The sequence below is a fragment of the Trachinotus anak genome, unplaced genomic scaffold (assembly GCF_046630095.1).
Source record: "Trachinotus anak isolate AG129_WGS33_773 ecotype Australia unplaced genomic scaffold, CSIRO_AGI_Tana_v1 ptg000004l, whole genome shotgun sequence".
Lineage (NCBI taxonomy): Eukaryota > Metazoa > Chordata > Actinopteri > Carangiformes > Carangidae > Trachinotus > Trachinotus anak.
In genome coordinates, this window is record NW_027273855.1 from 4,678,437 (window position 1) to 4,694,150 (window position 15,714).

Genomic DNA, 15,714 nt, shown 5'->3' on the forward strand with positions numbered 1-15,714 from the left:
TCAAAGAAGTTTTTCCTTTAATCAACACCTCTATATTAAGTCTGGTCAACTTATCCTTATCAACAGGTTATGTACCGCAGGCTTTTAAAGTCATAGTAATTAAACCTGTACTTAAAAAGCCTACTCTTGTTCCAGATGTTTTATCCAATTACAGATCTATATCCAACCTCGCTGTTATTTCCAAAATCCTTGAAAAGGTAGTTTCAAACCAGTTATGTGATTATTTGTACAGGAATGGTTTGTTTGAAGATTTTCAGTCAGGTTTTAGAGTCCATCATAGCACAGAAACAGCTCTGGTTAAGGTTACCAATGATCTCCTCATGGCCACATACAATGGACTTGTCTCTATATTTGTCCCACTAGATCTTAGTGCTGCATTTGACACCATCGATCATAAGATCCTGTTACAGAGACTAGAATATGTTGTTGGAACCACACTAGGCTGGTTCAAGTCATACTTGTCAAATAGATCCCAGTTTGTTCATGTTAATAATGACTCTTCTGTGCACACTAAAGTTAGTCATGCACTTCCACAAGGTTCTGTACTTTTCACCCTGTATATGCTTCCTTTAGGCAATATTATCAGGAAGCACCAGACAATTTCCATTGTTACGCAGATGACACCCAGCTGTACTTATTTATGAAGCCGGGTGAGACGAACCAGGTGGTCAAACTTCAGGCGTGTCTTAGGACATAAAGACTTGGATGACCAGCAATTTTTTACTTCTAAATTCAGACAAACTGAAGTTATTGTACTACACCTCAGAAATACATCATCTGATAATGCACTGACTCTGGACGGCACTACCTGGGCCTCCAGTGCCACACTCAGAAACCTTGGGGTCATTTTTGACCAGGACATGACCTTTACTTCCCACATAAACCAAGTCTCTAGGACATCCTTCTTCTGAACCTCCCCTTAGTTAGGCCGTAATAGACTGCTGGTGGATTCCCATGATGCATTGATCCCTTTCTCTCTCTCTCTCTCTCTCTCTCTCTCACTGTGTCCTCATTGTGCAGGTATCTCTGTCTCTGGAGCAGCAGGATCCAGATTTACCACTACAACATTCATTATTACTATTATTACCACTGTTATTTATTATTATTATCGAGCACCATTACCTATTGTATATACAGCTGTTCCTGGTCTCTCTCTTTCTCTCTCTCTCTCTCTCTCTTTCTTTTCCCTTCTCTCCTCCCCCCACCCCCTCTTTCTCCTCCTCTTCTCTCCCGCAGAGAGCCGCCCACCCCGAGCCCGGTTCTGTTGGAGGCTTCTTCCTGTTAAAAGGTAGTTTTTCCTCCTCCCAGTCACAAAGTGCTTGCTCTGTGGGAAATAAATTCAAAGACAGAGTTGTGTCAGCAAATTTATCTGATGCATAATCAGCATGTATATTAAAATCACCAGCAATCAAAACTTCAAATTCAACAACCACGGAGAATAAAAACTCAGCTAATTAAATTAAAAAAAAATAGTAATAAGAGCTGACGAAGTGGCATAAGAATATTATCATTATTATCATTTTTTTAATAAATTGCACATTACAGAGGCGTTTCTCTCCAGCAGATAATGTGGTCAGATGGAGTCCTCACACGGGGAGCCTTCGGCTGGACCACTCAAGGAAACTTCACTGCTTTGTGCCCTAATGGGTCCAAATGGGTTTGGGAGGGGATTGGGGATTGTGCCCAGGATGCAAGGGATATGGCCAGCATCTACCTAGGCCTCCTGTCCATCCTCTGTGTCATGGTGTCTTCACTTCCGTAAGTGTTTGAAGAAATTGTTTTGTTTTTTTAACCAAAATGCTTTGTATAATTCTGCGTGTTGTTTTTGTTGGTGTTATTGCAGACAGTTCTACAGCTCGTGCAGGACAGGGAATATGGACAGCGCCCTTTCTGTGTGGTTCCTGCTACTGTTGTTTGGAGGTGACACCTGCAATCTGTTGGGCTGCTTCTTGGCAAACCAGCTTCCACTTCAGGTGACTTGTAGTGATGTAATGTTTGCCTCAGTAGCCTATAAAGGTGTTTTCCAACACAGTGTAGGGCTGTGACAAGTAATTAGTTACTTAATCAGTGCATCATTGCTTTTTTTGTTTGTTTGTTTTTTAAGCAGAAATTGTGTCTTTATATAGTTTTTTAGTTCACTTAAAGACACAAAAGTGTGTATTTTATGTTTTGACATTTATTTTATGTTGTGTCTCGATCAGTGATGAAGATGATCAATGTCATTTGACTAATTTATTGGTTTACTGTGTCAACATTGCAATGAGTGCCACAGAAATGATAGAAATAACTTTTCCACGACAAAGACTTTGTGAAGAAAATCAGATTTCTTTTCCTGCTGACTTGTTATATGTGTATCTTTTTCCCTGCCATCCAGACATATACAGCCATTTATTACGTAGTGGCTGACATGTTGATGCTGACCATGTACTTTTACTACAAGATAAGAAACAGAATGATTGAAAGTAAGTGTTTTGGTTTCTTTTTTTTTTTGTTTTACTATTCAGTTTTCTAAATGCCAATACAAGAACCAAATTCTTGCTTTGTGCTGTGGGAATGTCAGTGTCTTATGTGCATCCTAGGCCTTCATTTAGTATCCTCCTCATAAAGGCCTTTGTTAACATATGGAATGGACGCATATAACTGTAAACGTGTGTTTAATCCTCAACAGGAAAACTACAACCATAGTTTTTAATGATTCAGCTGCTACCAAGACACTGCTTATTTCTGAAATGAGTTTTATCTGAAATATCAGCTTAATGAACAAGAATGACATCAATAATCAATACACCAAAATCAATGCTGATGAACAATGATCCAGTGCTAGTCCAGACAGAGGAAGTGGGTAATCCCTGTACTCTGTAATGATGTCATCAGATGTCTCGTGGCGTTTGTCCCCCCACCTACCTTTGACACCGTGAGCCTCGTGTGGAGGAATGTGCTGCGTTGTCTTTCCCAGTATTGATGGTAAACACAAGTGCTGTCTCTTCTCCAGGCAGAAGGGTCTTGCATGTGGTGGGTGTAGCCTGCGTCCTGGGCTTCACTGCAAACCTTGCCCACCTTCCTGGGTTCAGCACCCAACAGGAAATTATTCCTTCTGGGTTTAGAAGCCGCACCTTGCTCTCAACCTCTGATGCTAGCTCTATCAAGGTGAGTCTTAGTCATCTGTTTGATAAGTGAGCCGAGGGAAGTGAACTAGTTGTGTTTGGCTTTTTTTCCTCCCAAGTAATATTGTGTCTGCCTCTCTGTCGCTTCAGGCTTTTACCCGTGAAGAGATTATTGGTTTATCCATGGGCTCAGTGTCGTCGGTGTTTTACCTCTGTTCCAGACTTCCCCAGATGTACACTAATGTGAGTATGACAAAGTGGGTTCAGTTACAAGTACAATTGTTTAGCATTATAAACTGCATACTGTTGGTGGTAGACATTGACCAATACTAATGCTAATACTAACAATTATTAATTATAATGATAATTAGAACAAGTACTCTCATGATAATTCTGTGACTACATTCTTCTGCATCACTGTATGGTGCAAAGTTTAAAATTATACGTACATCTTTTTCTATTTTTTAATTGCACCAATTTTGTCATTACACTGATTTTGGTAAAATTACATCCAGTACCACAAATTAAAAACAGAATATCAAATAGTTTGGTATTGAGGTGGAAAACAGAGTCTTATATTGGATCGGGTATCCGCAAGTACCCGATGGGTAACAAGGAAAAAATTTACATATTTAAAATGACAGGTGTGGTTAAAGAAAAATGGGATGAGGAGTTGACAAATTAAATAATAATAGTAATAATAATAACCAGAAAAGCTGCAAAGGCAGTAAAAGTTGTGTTTGTGGGCAAAGAGGTGGGGCACTTCTGGAGCTGAGACTCTGGTGCATGCCTGTTTGTGGCAAGCATACGTTCACTCACCTGTCGCTCAAAGCAGCATGTTGTCAATTATACAGAACTTTAAGCCTTAATGAAATTTAAACAGGCGAGTTATATAAAACCTCACCCCTGTACAGGAGGAAATAAGCTATAGAGACCAAAACGGTTTTGTGTACCAGTCTGTCTACATGTTTATTTCTGCTGTAAAGTTGGACATTTTAACATGGAAATCTATAGGGATTGACTCACATTTGGAGCAAGCCTCAAGCAGCCATTGGTTGCTGCTTGGTTCAAATATACACAAAATGAAAAATGTATATTAAAGTGAAAGAGGCTAGATTCAATGTACCTGCAAACTGAGCAGGTGAAAACACAAGTAAAAATAGTCCCAGAGTAAGCAAGCTGAACGGTGCTTTAGCCTCTGCAGTCTCATATATCACTGCACAGGTCAGTCTGGTGGAAAATATGTGGAGGCTGTGTAAAAGACCAAAAAAAAGGTGTTTGTTCTTCCCACTTCACCTCCCAACCTTTCATTTTTCCCTACAGTTCAAGAGGAAGTCAACAGAGGGAGTTTCTTACTTCCTGTTTGCGTTGGCCATCTTGGGAAACACTGCATACGGCCTGAGTGTCCTATTGAAGAACCCTGATGAAGGCCAAAGCGTGGAAAGCTACATGATCCATCACCTACCCTGGATCATTGGCAGCCTCGGCACCCTCTTTTTAGACCTCATCGTATCCTTTCAACAAATCAAAAAAAAAATTTGCCAGCAAAGAAACAAGAGTGTAAACATTGCGCCAGTGGCCCCTGGAGGCCACGTGTCTCTTTGTGACCTACAGAAGGGGTGGACTGAAGGATGAAGTTGCTTCACTTTTCAAGGTGCTATACCTTTGGACAGAGTCTGCTTGTCTCCATGCTAAGCTAAGCTAATACGCTATATAATATTTACTGCACAGAAACAGTTTCAGCAAATAAGTGAAGAAGCCTATTTCTCAAAATGTCAAACTGTTCCTTTAAGTACAGTTCCCACTAGTAGAACATGACAAACACAACTTCATTTAAGAATATGCTGCATATATCATGTGATGCCATTACACTTAAATAAAAAAGGTGTTAAGACTAGATTTTGACTCGGGGCCCCTTGGCAAGCTAAGCTAAGATTAGGTAACAGTGCAGGGTGTAACTTAGTTAGGCCCCAGGGCAGTTATCCATTTTGCCCAGTTCATAATCTACCTTATATAACAGATATAGAGTCACAGTCTGTTATTCAGAAGAATCACACATTTTTTATAACATTTGTTTCATAACTCTCTGGTCAAATGAGCTGTTCAGAGATGAGAAAAGTGTCTCCTGTTCTTCATAGCTGTGTGTTTTTCCAGCTGAGCTCCTCTGCAAGAAAGGATTTTGCATGAAACAGACTCTTTCCTGGGGTTTCTATTGATTTCCTTGACGCTATATTTCAGATCTCCATCCAGTTCATAATTTACCGCAAAGCTCCAGTGGAGGTGGATGGTGGCTGTGATGAGACAGTGCCTGTGATTGGGAGCTAAACCAACACACTAAAGGTGACACTCGCGTCCAGTGAACCCACCAAATCACATTTCCATCATTAAATCAAGATGAAAAGAATGTACATGTTAGTTTGATTTTATAGTTTTATTTATTATGCTCTTTTTTTGTAGTTGTTTACAATGTTTTACCTGCAAATTAAAGTGACAGATGTTCTTCACTTGGGTTCAGCTGCACTGATGTGACTCTTAATAACAAGGATGGAACCTGAACTTCTCCTGATTTAGGTCATGTTGCGTGAAAAGAAAATCCAGGTCTGGGCCAGATATGACTCTGGACTTCTACACCAACATGAAACAAAGTCTCTCAAAAGTACTGAAAGGAGTCAAAAAGATGTTCAAAAAGGCACTGAAGACCTTCAGGGTTTGATGCAGTAGAGTTTATTCCTTGTAACAAGTCATAAACCCCGAGCCTGCTCTGGAACAGACTGATTCAAACAAACTGCTCTGCATATCCTTTTATCCTTCATTACATCCTCAACAATGACCTACTTAATACAATAAAATTAATTTGGATCATATTTCCTTTTTAAAATATCTATCAAAGAAAAAGTTACATCTGTGGTGTTTCGGGTCAAATTTGACCCAGTAGTAATTATGGGATGTTTGTGCAAAGAAATACATAGTAAATGTTGCCAAACCATCATAAATAACAAAAATTACTACAAAACAAAAATAATAGTACTACAATCCTATAACAATAGTACAATAATATTGTGTAATAATAAACAAGTGGCACACAGGAAATATGATCCTGCAAACACCCCACCGTTCTCTCTTTCACACACACCCATACACACAAACACACACTCCCCCTGTCCCCCAGTGGTATAACAGTCTAGGTGGGACTTTCTCGCCCTTTATTTCTCACATCTCACACCACACCTGGACACATACACACACACACACACACACACAGACACCTTATTTTGTTTAGCACAGTCACAAAATAATCAAAATGACCCCAAGTCCCATCAGATGTGCAGTCTCACATGGCAAGACAAGACACACTGTCTGCCTTTGACCTTTTTGTATCACAGCCCATAGAAAAGGCCATTATTGACATGACCATCGTGGAAGTGAGACCAGTCCAACATGACATGTTGATACTTGCTGGGGTATACAAATGCAACAGTGAGGCCACGTCTAGTATATGGGATGCTGACACAGGCCAGACTGTTTTCCATTCAACTATGTCCTCTTCAAACCTTTTATATTTTCTTGCCTGGAAGATATGGCATTAAAATCTGGGCAGCTTGTGATGCAAGGATACATGGAATATGCAAATATATACTGGTATGCCTTTTGCATAGAAAGATATGTGATCAGTTTCATCCCATAACACAACAGATGTAATGATAATTGCTCATTTTAACATATATGAAAATACAAAAAACTTATTTTGTTTGACTGTTTCTCATTAGCCTCTCATGGTGTGATCATATATTTACCTGTTCACCAATAAGTAATAAAATATAGGCATAAGCAATAAAATAGATAAATTGTGCTTATTTTAAACTAAAAACTATTGGTACAAAGAAAGTGAAATGAGGTCTAAGGTACATGAAATATCAAAGTAAGTTTACATATATTATGATTATGGATGAATAATAAGTTTCTTAGCAGATAAAACATTTTACTGGATGATAATTAGGTTTTTTCAGTGCTTGTTGATGAATTCAAACACGGGTCAAATTTGACTGGAAACACTGAAGGTAAACCCTTTTCTAACACATTAGGAGGGTTAAAACAAGGAAAACAAAAGATGGTTAGCAAGGTGAGCGGAATCCTGTACAATCTTGTGCTCCTTTTTCCACAGACATAACTCACAATGGACTTTTCTCACAAAATCCTGAGGCCACATTGATGTGACTTTGACCAGAACTCTTTAGAAACAGAAACATGCAAGAACTGCATTCCCTCCTTATTTCATGGACACTCAGCTAACAATTGGTCCTTTCTTTTCTATTCATTTTTATTTGCAGATTTGTTGTGACAATTGCTTTATAAAACATTGGAATCCCATGTTCTGTTTAATGTATTATATCAGTACTTTGACATGAAACCTACCAAGTATTTGTATGACTTTATAAGTATGTAAATAAGAGAATCTAGCCCACTGAATATATTCCTACAGTATAGATGTTTGGGTGCATCATTAATAAAACATGTTCTTGAAATATATCAAAGAAAATGTGTGTGGATCTATCTATCTATCTATCTGTCTATCTATCTATCTGTCTATCTATCTATCTGTCTATCTGTCTGTCTGTCTGTCTGTCTGTCTGTCTATCTGTCTATGTGTGTAACACATTTATAAAATTTACCAGAAGCATCTATTTCATGAAACAGTGATGCAAATGATTACTTTTTTTTTTAGGCTATAAATACAGAAAACAGGTATAAATCTTACTTCAGGTATTTGATAGATAGGTAGGAAAATCACAGGCAGTTCAGTCACTAACTTTATTATACCTGCGCTTTTCCTACTGTGACATATCAAATCTCATAAAACACGCCACTGGGGGCACAGAGGAATGACCTCCTGTGATGTGAGTCAGCAGTCGCGGCTGCGGTCATCTTTAACTGCTGATCTGCTGCACAATAAACAGCATTCATATTCCAGATGGACATACTAGAACATATTCCAGCTGTAAAACACAACAGCCTAAATTGAAGATTTTACACAAGTAAATTGCGCAGTGAAATGTCAGCTGATTTGTAGGTTTGCAGGAACCTTTCCTCTTACAGGCGCAGCTTAACAAGCGCAGGATTTCAACTGCTTCAATAACCCCTGATAAGGAGAAGTGGCAAGTGACGACTGCGGAAACTTAACTTCATGCAAACCTGCAAATAAAACCGCAGCAGCTGACCTCAGCGCAGCGAGGCGCTGAGGTCAGCTGACCGTGTGTCAGCTGACCTCAGCGCCTCAGAAGTTTCTGAAGGAGCGAGCGGAACCTGCTCTTCTCCTTTTCATTCAGCCTGACGCTGCGTGCATCGTCCTCTCCAGGTAGTATGTCTTCTCTTGGCTAAAGTAGACACTGTATAGAATACCGAATGTCCCTCGCTTTTATTTTGTTGTTTGGGAAACTGGGATAAGTCGATATGATGAACAGTCACCACAGTTAGAGAAGAGTCGTCCTCTCAAAAGTTCACTGAGAGGGGACATCTGCACGCAAGCCCGTTTCACAGAGGATTAACCCCCTGCACCTGGATATTATATTGTTTTTCACAGCTGCATGCTAAAATGCAAAGCTTGTTGAAGAATGCAGGAGGCCTCGGGACTAATGACGGCTCAGGGCTAATGATTGAATTAGGGAATAATCCAGTTTAACAAGGCTTTCTGATATGTGATGAGAGTATGTGAAATGTGTGAACGCTGGAACATCGAGTGACATTAACATGAAGGCATACCATTAGCTTGTTCCCCGGCCTTAATAAATCCCACAATGAGCACCAGAGAATGAGCACACTGTTATACTGCAGATCCTGATTTCAGAGTCGACCTTAAAAATCATAACAAATCCTCAGAGATGAAATAGGAAAGGTTTGCTTAGCTTGCTTTATTTGTAGCCGCAGGGAAATTTGCTTTGCATCAAAAAGGAGTCATCAGTCTTACACATACACATTTAACACACAGCACAGGCAACACATGTGCACAAGGTAAATACAAATAAATAAATACCATCGTTTTGTTTCAAAATTCCTATAGGCTAATATATTGTCATGGCCGTTCATCTCTGAGAGTCTCCGGGGCAAAAATGTGCTCTTTGGCCCCTGTTGACCCCTGCAATACATGACAGTTTAATTATTTCCCCAGTCACCCAGAAAGCAACCAATCCACTGCAGTTAAAGTGATTCGCTAATTCAGTTAATCAGTTGATTAACAGTTGAAAAATGCCAAATAAAATAAAATAAAATAAAATAAAATAAAATACTGGTTGCAGCTTCTCATGTGTGAATATTTGCCATCTTTTTATGACAGTGAACTCTTGTTTTGGTTTTTGTCAGTCAGACAAAAGGGCAATATGAAAATGTTTACATGGGCTTTAGGGAATAATTAAGACATTTTCACTATTCGCTGACTGAGAAATCAATCATTAGGAAAGAAAATAATTGTCATGATGGAATAATATTACCTTGCCTGATGTTGTCTGTTTTAATTACGGTCCGTATGCAAAAGTTTTTTCTTCCCGTGCTCAATTTAATGCTTCTTAAATTCACATCGTGTTCAATTGTAGCCTACAGGCAGGTTGTAAATTAAACTTTTATTTTGAAGGCGACTGGTTTTGTTTTGGAGCTCTCAGGCCACCAGTCACATGCTAATTCTACGACACAGTGACGTGTCAGCGTACCGACCAATCAGCTCACGGTAACAGGTTCGTCTTGTTTATTGCGAGCTTCCGTGTTGTGGTTATTTCTCCAGAGTCTCAGACAGGTTTCTGTTCTGCTGAGGACTTTACCGGCATGTCAGCGGCCGCACAGGCAAGATGAATGTGATGTTTTGTTCATTTCCAGTGTGGTAGTTTATAAAAGTTTGTTATATACCATCCCGGACGAGCTCCAGCTGTTTTTTATTAAGTAGTTGTTGTCGCGGCTAGCTAGCTTAGTGTGTAACACATAATTTGGTTTATTGGTATATTAACGTCTTTTTTCCAGCTTTACACAAACCGCCCTTTTATTGTTTTATTTTTTTTATTGTGTTTCGATCTAATCAGAGGAACAGCAGCAGAATGTGGATCTAAACAGGCTGGTTTGATGTTGTTTTAAGAGTCCAACATTTGACCCCGTTACGACTGGAAAACTGCTGTTTGTTGACATTTGTGGTACATTTGTGATATTTTTTTAATGTTTATCCGGCTGGTTTTGAGTGTGTGATGAAGCTCTGAAACTTGAATCTGTGCCATATGGTTGAGGTATGTTTCACTTGATGTTTTCTAGGAAGCACCGTGTAAACATGTTCAGAGTCTGGCGATGTAAAGAGAGCTGACGAAGTGGCATAAGGATGTTATCATCGCTCTTATAATATTTGAATAAACTGGGTATTACAGAGGCGTTTCTCTCCAGCAGATAATGTGGTCAGACGGAGTCCTCACACGGGGAGCCTTTGGCTGGACCACTCAAGGAAACTTCACCTCTTTGTGCCCTAATGGGTCCAAATGGGTTTGGGAGGGGCTTGGGGAGTGTGCCCAGGATGCAAGGGATATGGCCAGCATCTACCTAGGCCTCCTGTCCATCCTCTGCTTCATGGTGTCTTCACTTCCGTAAGTGATTGAGGAAATGCTTTTTAAAAGAATAAAACAGAACAATCAATGCAGTGTGTGTAATTCTGCGTGTTGTTTTTGTTGGTGTTATTGCAGACAGTACTACAGCTCGTGCAAGAAAGGGAATATGGACAGCGCCCTTTCTGTGTGGTTCCTGCTACTGTGGTTGGGAGGTGACACTTGCAATCTGGTGGGCTCCTTCTTGGCAGACCAGCTTCCACTTCAGGTGACTTGTAGTGATGTAATGTTTGCCAACACAGTGTGGGGCTGTGAGAGATAATTAGTTTAGTTTCAGTTAATCTATAAATCTATCAATTCTATTAAGTTCTCTGGTCTGACAAAAGCATCAAGAAATGCTCATTAGAATTTATTAAAACCCTTTTTTTTATTTCATTCAAAGAAACAAAAGTGTGTATTTTATAATGTTATAAGTATAAGTAATTATTGTTTGTGTCTTGATCAGTGTGTCAGCATTAAAATTTATGAAACATAAATTATACTAGTAACCTTTCCATGACAAAGAATTTGTGAAGAAAATAATTTTTTTTCTGTCATCTCTGACTTGTTATATGTGTATCTTTTTCCCTGCCATCCAGACATATACAGCCATTTATTACGTAGTGGCTGACATGTTGATGCTGACCATGTACTTTTACTACAAGATAAGAAACAGAATGATTGAAAGTAAGTGTTTTGGTTTCTTTTTTTTTTTGTTTTACTATTCAGTTTTCTAAATGCCAATACAAGAACCAAATTCTTGCTTTGTGCTGTGGGAATGTCAGTGTCTTATGTGCATCCTAGGCCTTCATTTAGTATCCTCCTCATAAAGGCCTTTGTTAACATATGGAATGGACGCATATAACTGTAAACGTGTGTTTAATCCTCAACAGGAAAACTACAACCATAGTTTTTAATGATTCAGCTGCTACCAAGACACTGCTTATTTCTGAAATGAGTTTTATCTGAAATATCAGCTTAATGAACAAGAATGACATCAATAATCAATACACCAAAATCACTGCTGATGAACAATGATCCAGTGCTAGTCCAGACAGAGGAAGTGGGTAATCCCTGTACTCTGTAATGATGTCATCAGATGTCTCGTGGCGTTTGTCCCCCCACCTACCTTTGACACAGTGAGCCTCGTGTGGAGGAATGTGCTGCGTTGTCTTTCCCAGTATTGATGGTAAACACAAGTGCTGTCTCTTCTCCAGGCAGAAGGGTCTTGCATGTGGTGGGTGTAGCCTGCGTCCTGGGCTTCACTGCAAACCTTGCCCACCTTCCTGGGTTCGGCACCCAACAGGAAATTATTCCTTCTGGGTTTAGAAGTCGCTCCTTGCTCTCAACCTCTGATGCTAGCTCTATCAAGGTGAGTCTTGGATTAGTGACTTGAGGGAAGTGAACTAGTTGTGTTTGGCTTTTTTTCCTCCCAAGTAATGTTGTGTCTGCCTCTCTGTTGCTTCAGGCTTTTACCCCTAGAGAGATTATTGGTTTCTCCATTGGCTCAGTGTCGTCGGTGCTCTATCTCTGTTCCAGACTTCCCCAGATGTACACTAATGTGAGTATGACAAAGTGGGTCAGCTACTCTCTCTCATATCTCATATATATATATATGTGTGTGTGTGTGTGTGTGTGTGTGTGTGTGTAATCTTTAGCACTATTAGCTGCATACAGTTGGTGGTATTGACTAATACTAATAACAAATAATGATATTACTTCTGCATCACTGTATAGTGCAAAGTTCAAAATTATATTGACTGATTGACTGATACTATTGGTAATACTAACAATAACTAATAATAAAGATAATTAGAACAAGTAGTTTCATGATAATATTACTTCTGCATCATCATATGTGCACCTTTCATTTTATAATTGCACCTATTTTGTCATTACACTGATATTGGTAAAACTACATCCAGTACCACAAATAATAAACAATACAATTCAGATAGTTAGATGTCCACAGGGTAACAAGTCAAAAATGTACATATTTAAATTCACAGGTATGGTTGAAAATAAATCAGATGAGGTGATGACAGGTGAAATAATGATAGTAATAATAATAGCCAAAAAAAAAGCTGTAAAGGCATTACAAGTTGTGTTTTTATGTATGTTCAGATCTGCACTAAATGAAAATGTATATTAAGGTGAACGAGGCGAAATGCAATGGCCCTACAAACTGAGTGGGTGAAAACACAAGTGAAAATAATCCCTGAGTAATCAACCTGAAGGGTGCTTTAGCCTCTGCAGTCTCTTCTCACTTCCCTTCCCGACCTTTCATTTCTCCTCACAGTTCAAGAGGAAGTCAACAGAGGGGGTCTCTTACTTCCTGTTTGCGCTGGTCATCTTGGGAAACACCACATACGGCCTGAGTGTCCTATTGAAGAACCCTGATGAAGACCAAGGCGAGAAAAGCTACCTGATCCATCACCTACCCTGGCTCATCGGCAGCCTCGGCACCCTCACTTTAGACCTCATTGTATCCTTTAAACACATTTTTTTTAAAACATGGCTACTGCTGCATTTTAGACAGTGCTGAGCTGCAAGAGAGGGCAGTTCATCAGATAGTTTAAGGTCTTGTGATTGTGTGTGTGGAAATATGATACACAGTATCAAAGGTCCAAACACTCACAGGGAATATGGCTTGTTGTCAGCAAAGAAACAAGACTCTAAACGCTGCGCTAGTGGCCCCTGGAGGCCATTTGTCTCTTTGTACCCTACAGAAGTGGTGGACTGAAGTATCAAGTTGCTTCCCAACTTGTTTTCAGTGAAGATATAGACGATGTAGCGGAATGTGACTTAATTTTTTATGGGTTAGTTCCAGGGAAAACCTTTTACTGTTTAAATATGGCATGATCAGTTTGGTCCTCTAGATTAAAAGGCCCTGAGGTAAAAATTTGCTATTGGTAATGATGTGGGATGCAACTTAGTTGATGTTGTATTAATTAAGTGACAAAAACAATTGTCTCACAATGAACCCTAGGGACTGTGAGGCCCCAGGGCAGTTGCCCACTTTGCCCGGTTCATAATCAACCTTGCATCAACCTTGTACAACAGATATAACAGAGTCACAGTGCTATCCAGAAAAATACTTGTTTCAAAACTCTGGTCAAATGAGCTTTTCAGAGATGAGAAAAGTGTCTCCTGTTCTTCATATCTGTGTGTTTTTCCAGCTGAACTCCTCTGACAGAAACTGGTTTTGCATTAAACAGACTCTTTCCCAGGGGTTCCACTGATTTCCTTGACGCTGTGGTTCAGATCTCCATCCAGTTCATAATTTACCGCAAAGCTCCAGTGGAGGTGGGCGGCGGCTTGGATGAGACAACGCCTCTGATTGGGAGCTAAACCAACACACTAAGGGTGTACTGGTGGGACATGAGCAGACACTCGCTTCTAGTGAACCCACCAAATCACATTTCCAACAGAAAATCAGGATGAAAAGACTGTACATTTTAGTTTGATTTTTTTAGTTTTATTTATTATGCTCTTTTTAAAAAATGTTTACATTATGTTTTTATCCGTAAAGCACAGTGACAGATGTTCTTCACTTGGGCTCAGCTGCAGTGATGTGACTCACACTGCTCCTGATATCAGTTTTAAAGGGACAATTGAAGGGTTCAGGTGTCGGACATGAATGGAACCAGAACTGATGTTGGTCACAACATCAGTTTGATGTGAGACCTGACAGATGTCAGGAATCTGCTGTTTGGGGCGATCAGACCGCACAGAGGTTTCTTTCAAATTTTTCTAGTGTTTTTAGGCGGCCAAACACTTTGACAGTTATGAAATTAACCTTTGCATTTAACCTTGTCTGATCTTGTATACAGTGGATGTGTCTCACTGGAAAAAAATAAATGTTTTGTAACTTTGTAAAAACAAAAGAAATAAGTGTAAATTGTATTTAGTCAATTTTTAATTGCTGTTTATACCAAGTGCCATAATCAGAAACTTTTTTTTAAGCATGAATGGTTTTCTGTATTTTAGGTACAGTTTTAGTTGTAATCATACGGTTTTTATTTCATTGTATTTTTTTTTCAAATACAAACTGGTTTTGTTTGCACTGGTGATAAAAGTTGAATGACTTGACACAGGTTTTCACTACTTTGTTTAATTGACACATTTTCATTTTTGCCATTTTTGCACATTTTGAAGCAAAAGTTGGTTTGTACTTGAAAATGTACATGAAAATGTTAAATGTCTGGTTGGTCAGTGTACTGTAAACATTAAACAAATGAGTAACACCTTTTTATCTGTTCTTTTGATTCTGGGTAAAGTCTTTATTGAGTCATTTAGGATTGGCCCAGTTCCCTTCATAATGCTGTTCCAGTTTGTCTTTGACTTGCTCTGATTTATGAATTTTATATAACTGCTGCTCTTGAGAACAAAATCGCTCTCCCTTTCCCGACAGTTTACTCTCTTCACCTCCCATTTTTCTGCAGCCCAGCAGAGGTCAAGGCCTGCTCTTGGCCTCGATGTTGACCCTTTGCCCCCACTGACCTCGACCCTGAGCCACTGTGTTTGACCTACTCCTGGGAGGCCTTGACAGCCATGTTGTTTTTCTTCATTAGCAGATTCACACTGGCCTCTCACTTGCACCCCCCATCTCTCATAACACCCACGCACACACACGCATTTTCTCTCACTATTAAACATAATGCAACCACATACACTTACATTAGTAAGGGCCCACCCACCAAGGGAGCGGGGTCACTACTGAAAATATCAAGGGCTCAATGAGTGTGTGTGTGTGTGTGTGTGTGTGTGTGTGTGTGTTCTGGGAGGTGGAGGGTGTTAGAGTGCGTGGTTGTGAAACAGTGGCAGGGAGATTGTTAAGCGGGTTGGGGAGTCAGCAGGAAGAGCCGGTGATAGAGAGCATGCATCCATCATCAGGGACGAACAAGAGCCTGTTTATAAACACTCTATACTGGGAATTTCTTAATGAGATGATTTCAGTTTCTACCAGTGGGGGAGGGGAGGAGACGGGGTCCTTTGTGATTCAG

The 15,714-nt window shown here is 39.7% G+C and overlaps 2 protein-coding genes across 4 annotated transcripts; both read left to right on the plus strand.

The window, feature by feature from the left end:
- Nucleotides 1–1,534: 1,534 nt before the first annotated feature.
- LOC139620148 (lysosomal amino acid transporter 1 homolog) lies at nt 1,535–7,586 on the plus strand. Of its 2 annotated transcripts, XM_071475387.1 has the most exons (8): nt 1,535–1,758; nt 1,844–1,973; nt 2,375–2,462; nt 2,993–3,147; nt 3,255–3,347; nt 4,428–4,613; nt 5,343–5,444; nt 7,267–7,586. In XM_071475387.1, exons 1-7 carry the CDS (start codon nt 1,568–1,570, stop codon nt 5,427–5,429), a joined length of 930 nt encoding a protein of 309 aa, XP_071331488.1. In that variant the 5' UTR covers nt 1,535–1,567; the 3' UTR covers nt 5,430–5,444; nt 7,267–7,586. The 2 variants fall into 2 exon arrangements, with proteins under 2 accessions (XP_071331488.1, XP_071331487.1); XM_071475386.1 differs by having other exon boundaries at nt 5,343–7,586.
- Nucleotides 7,587–8,357: 771 nt separating this feature from the next.
- Nucleotides 8,358–14,955, plus strand: LOC139620150 (lysosomal amino acid transporter 1 homolog). Of its 2 annotated transcripts, none has more exons than XM_071475388.1 (8): nt 8,358–8,457; nt 10,515–10,711; nt 10,808–10,937; nt 11,308–11,395; nt 11,926–12,080; nt 12,177–12,269; nt 13,008–13,193; nt 13,973–14,955. In XM_071475388.1, exons 2-8 carry the CDS (start codon nt 10,521–10,523, stop codon nt 14,057–14,059), a joined length of 930 nt encoding a protein of 309 aa, XP_071331489.1. In that variant the 5' UTR covers nt 8,358–8,457; nt 10,515–10,520; the 3' UTR covers nt 14,060–14,955. The 2 variants fall into 2 exon arrangements, with proteins under 2 accessions (XP_071331489.1, XP_071331490.1); XM_071475389.1 differs by having other exon boundaries at nt 8,368–8,457; nt 10,518–10,711.
- Nucleotides 14,956–15,714: the final 759 nt, after the last annotated feature.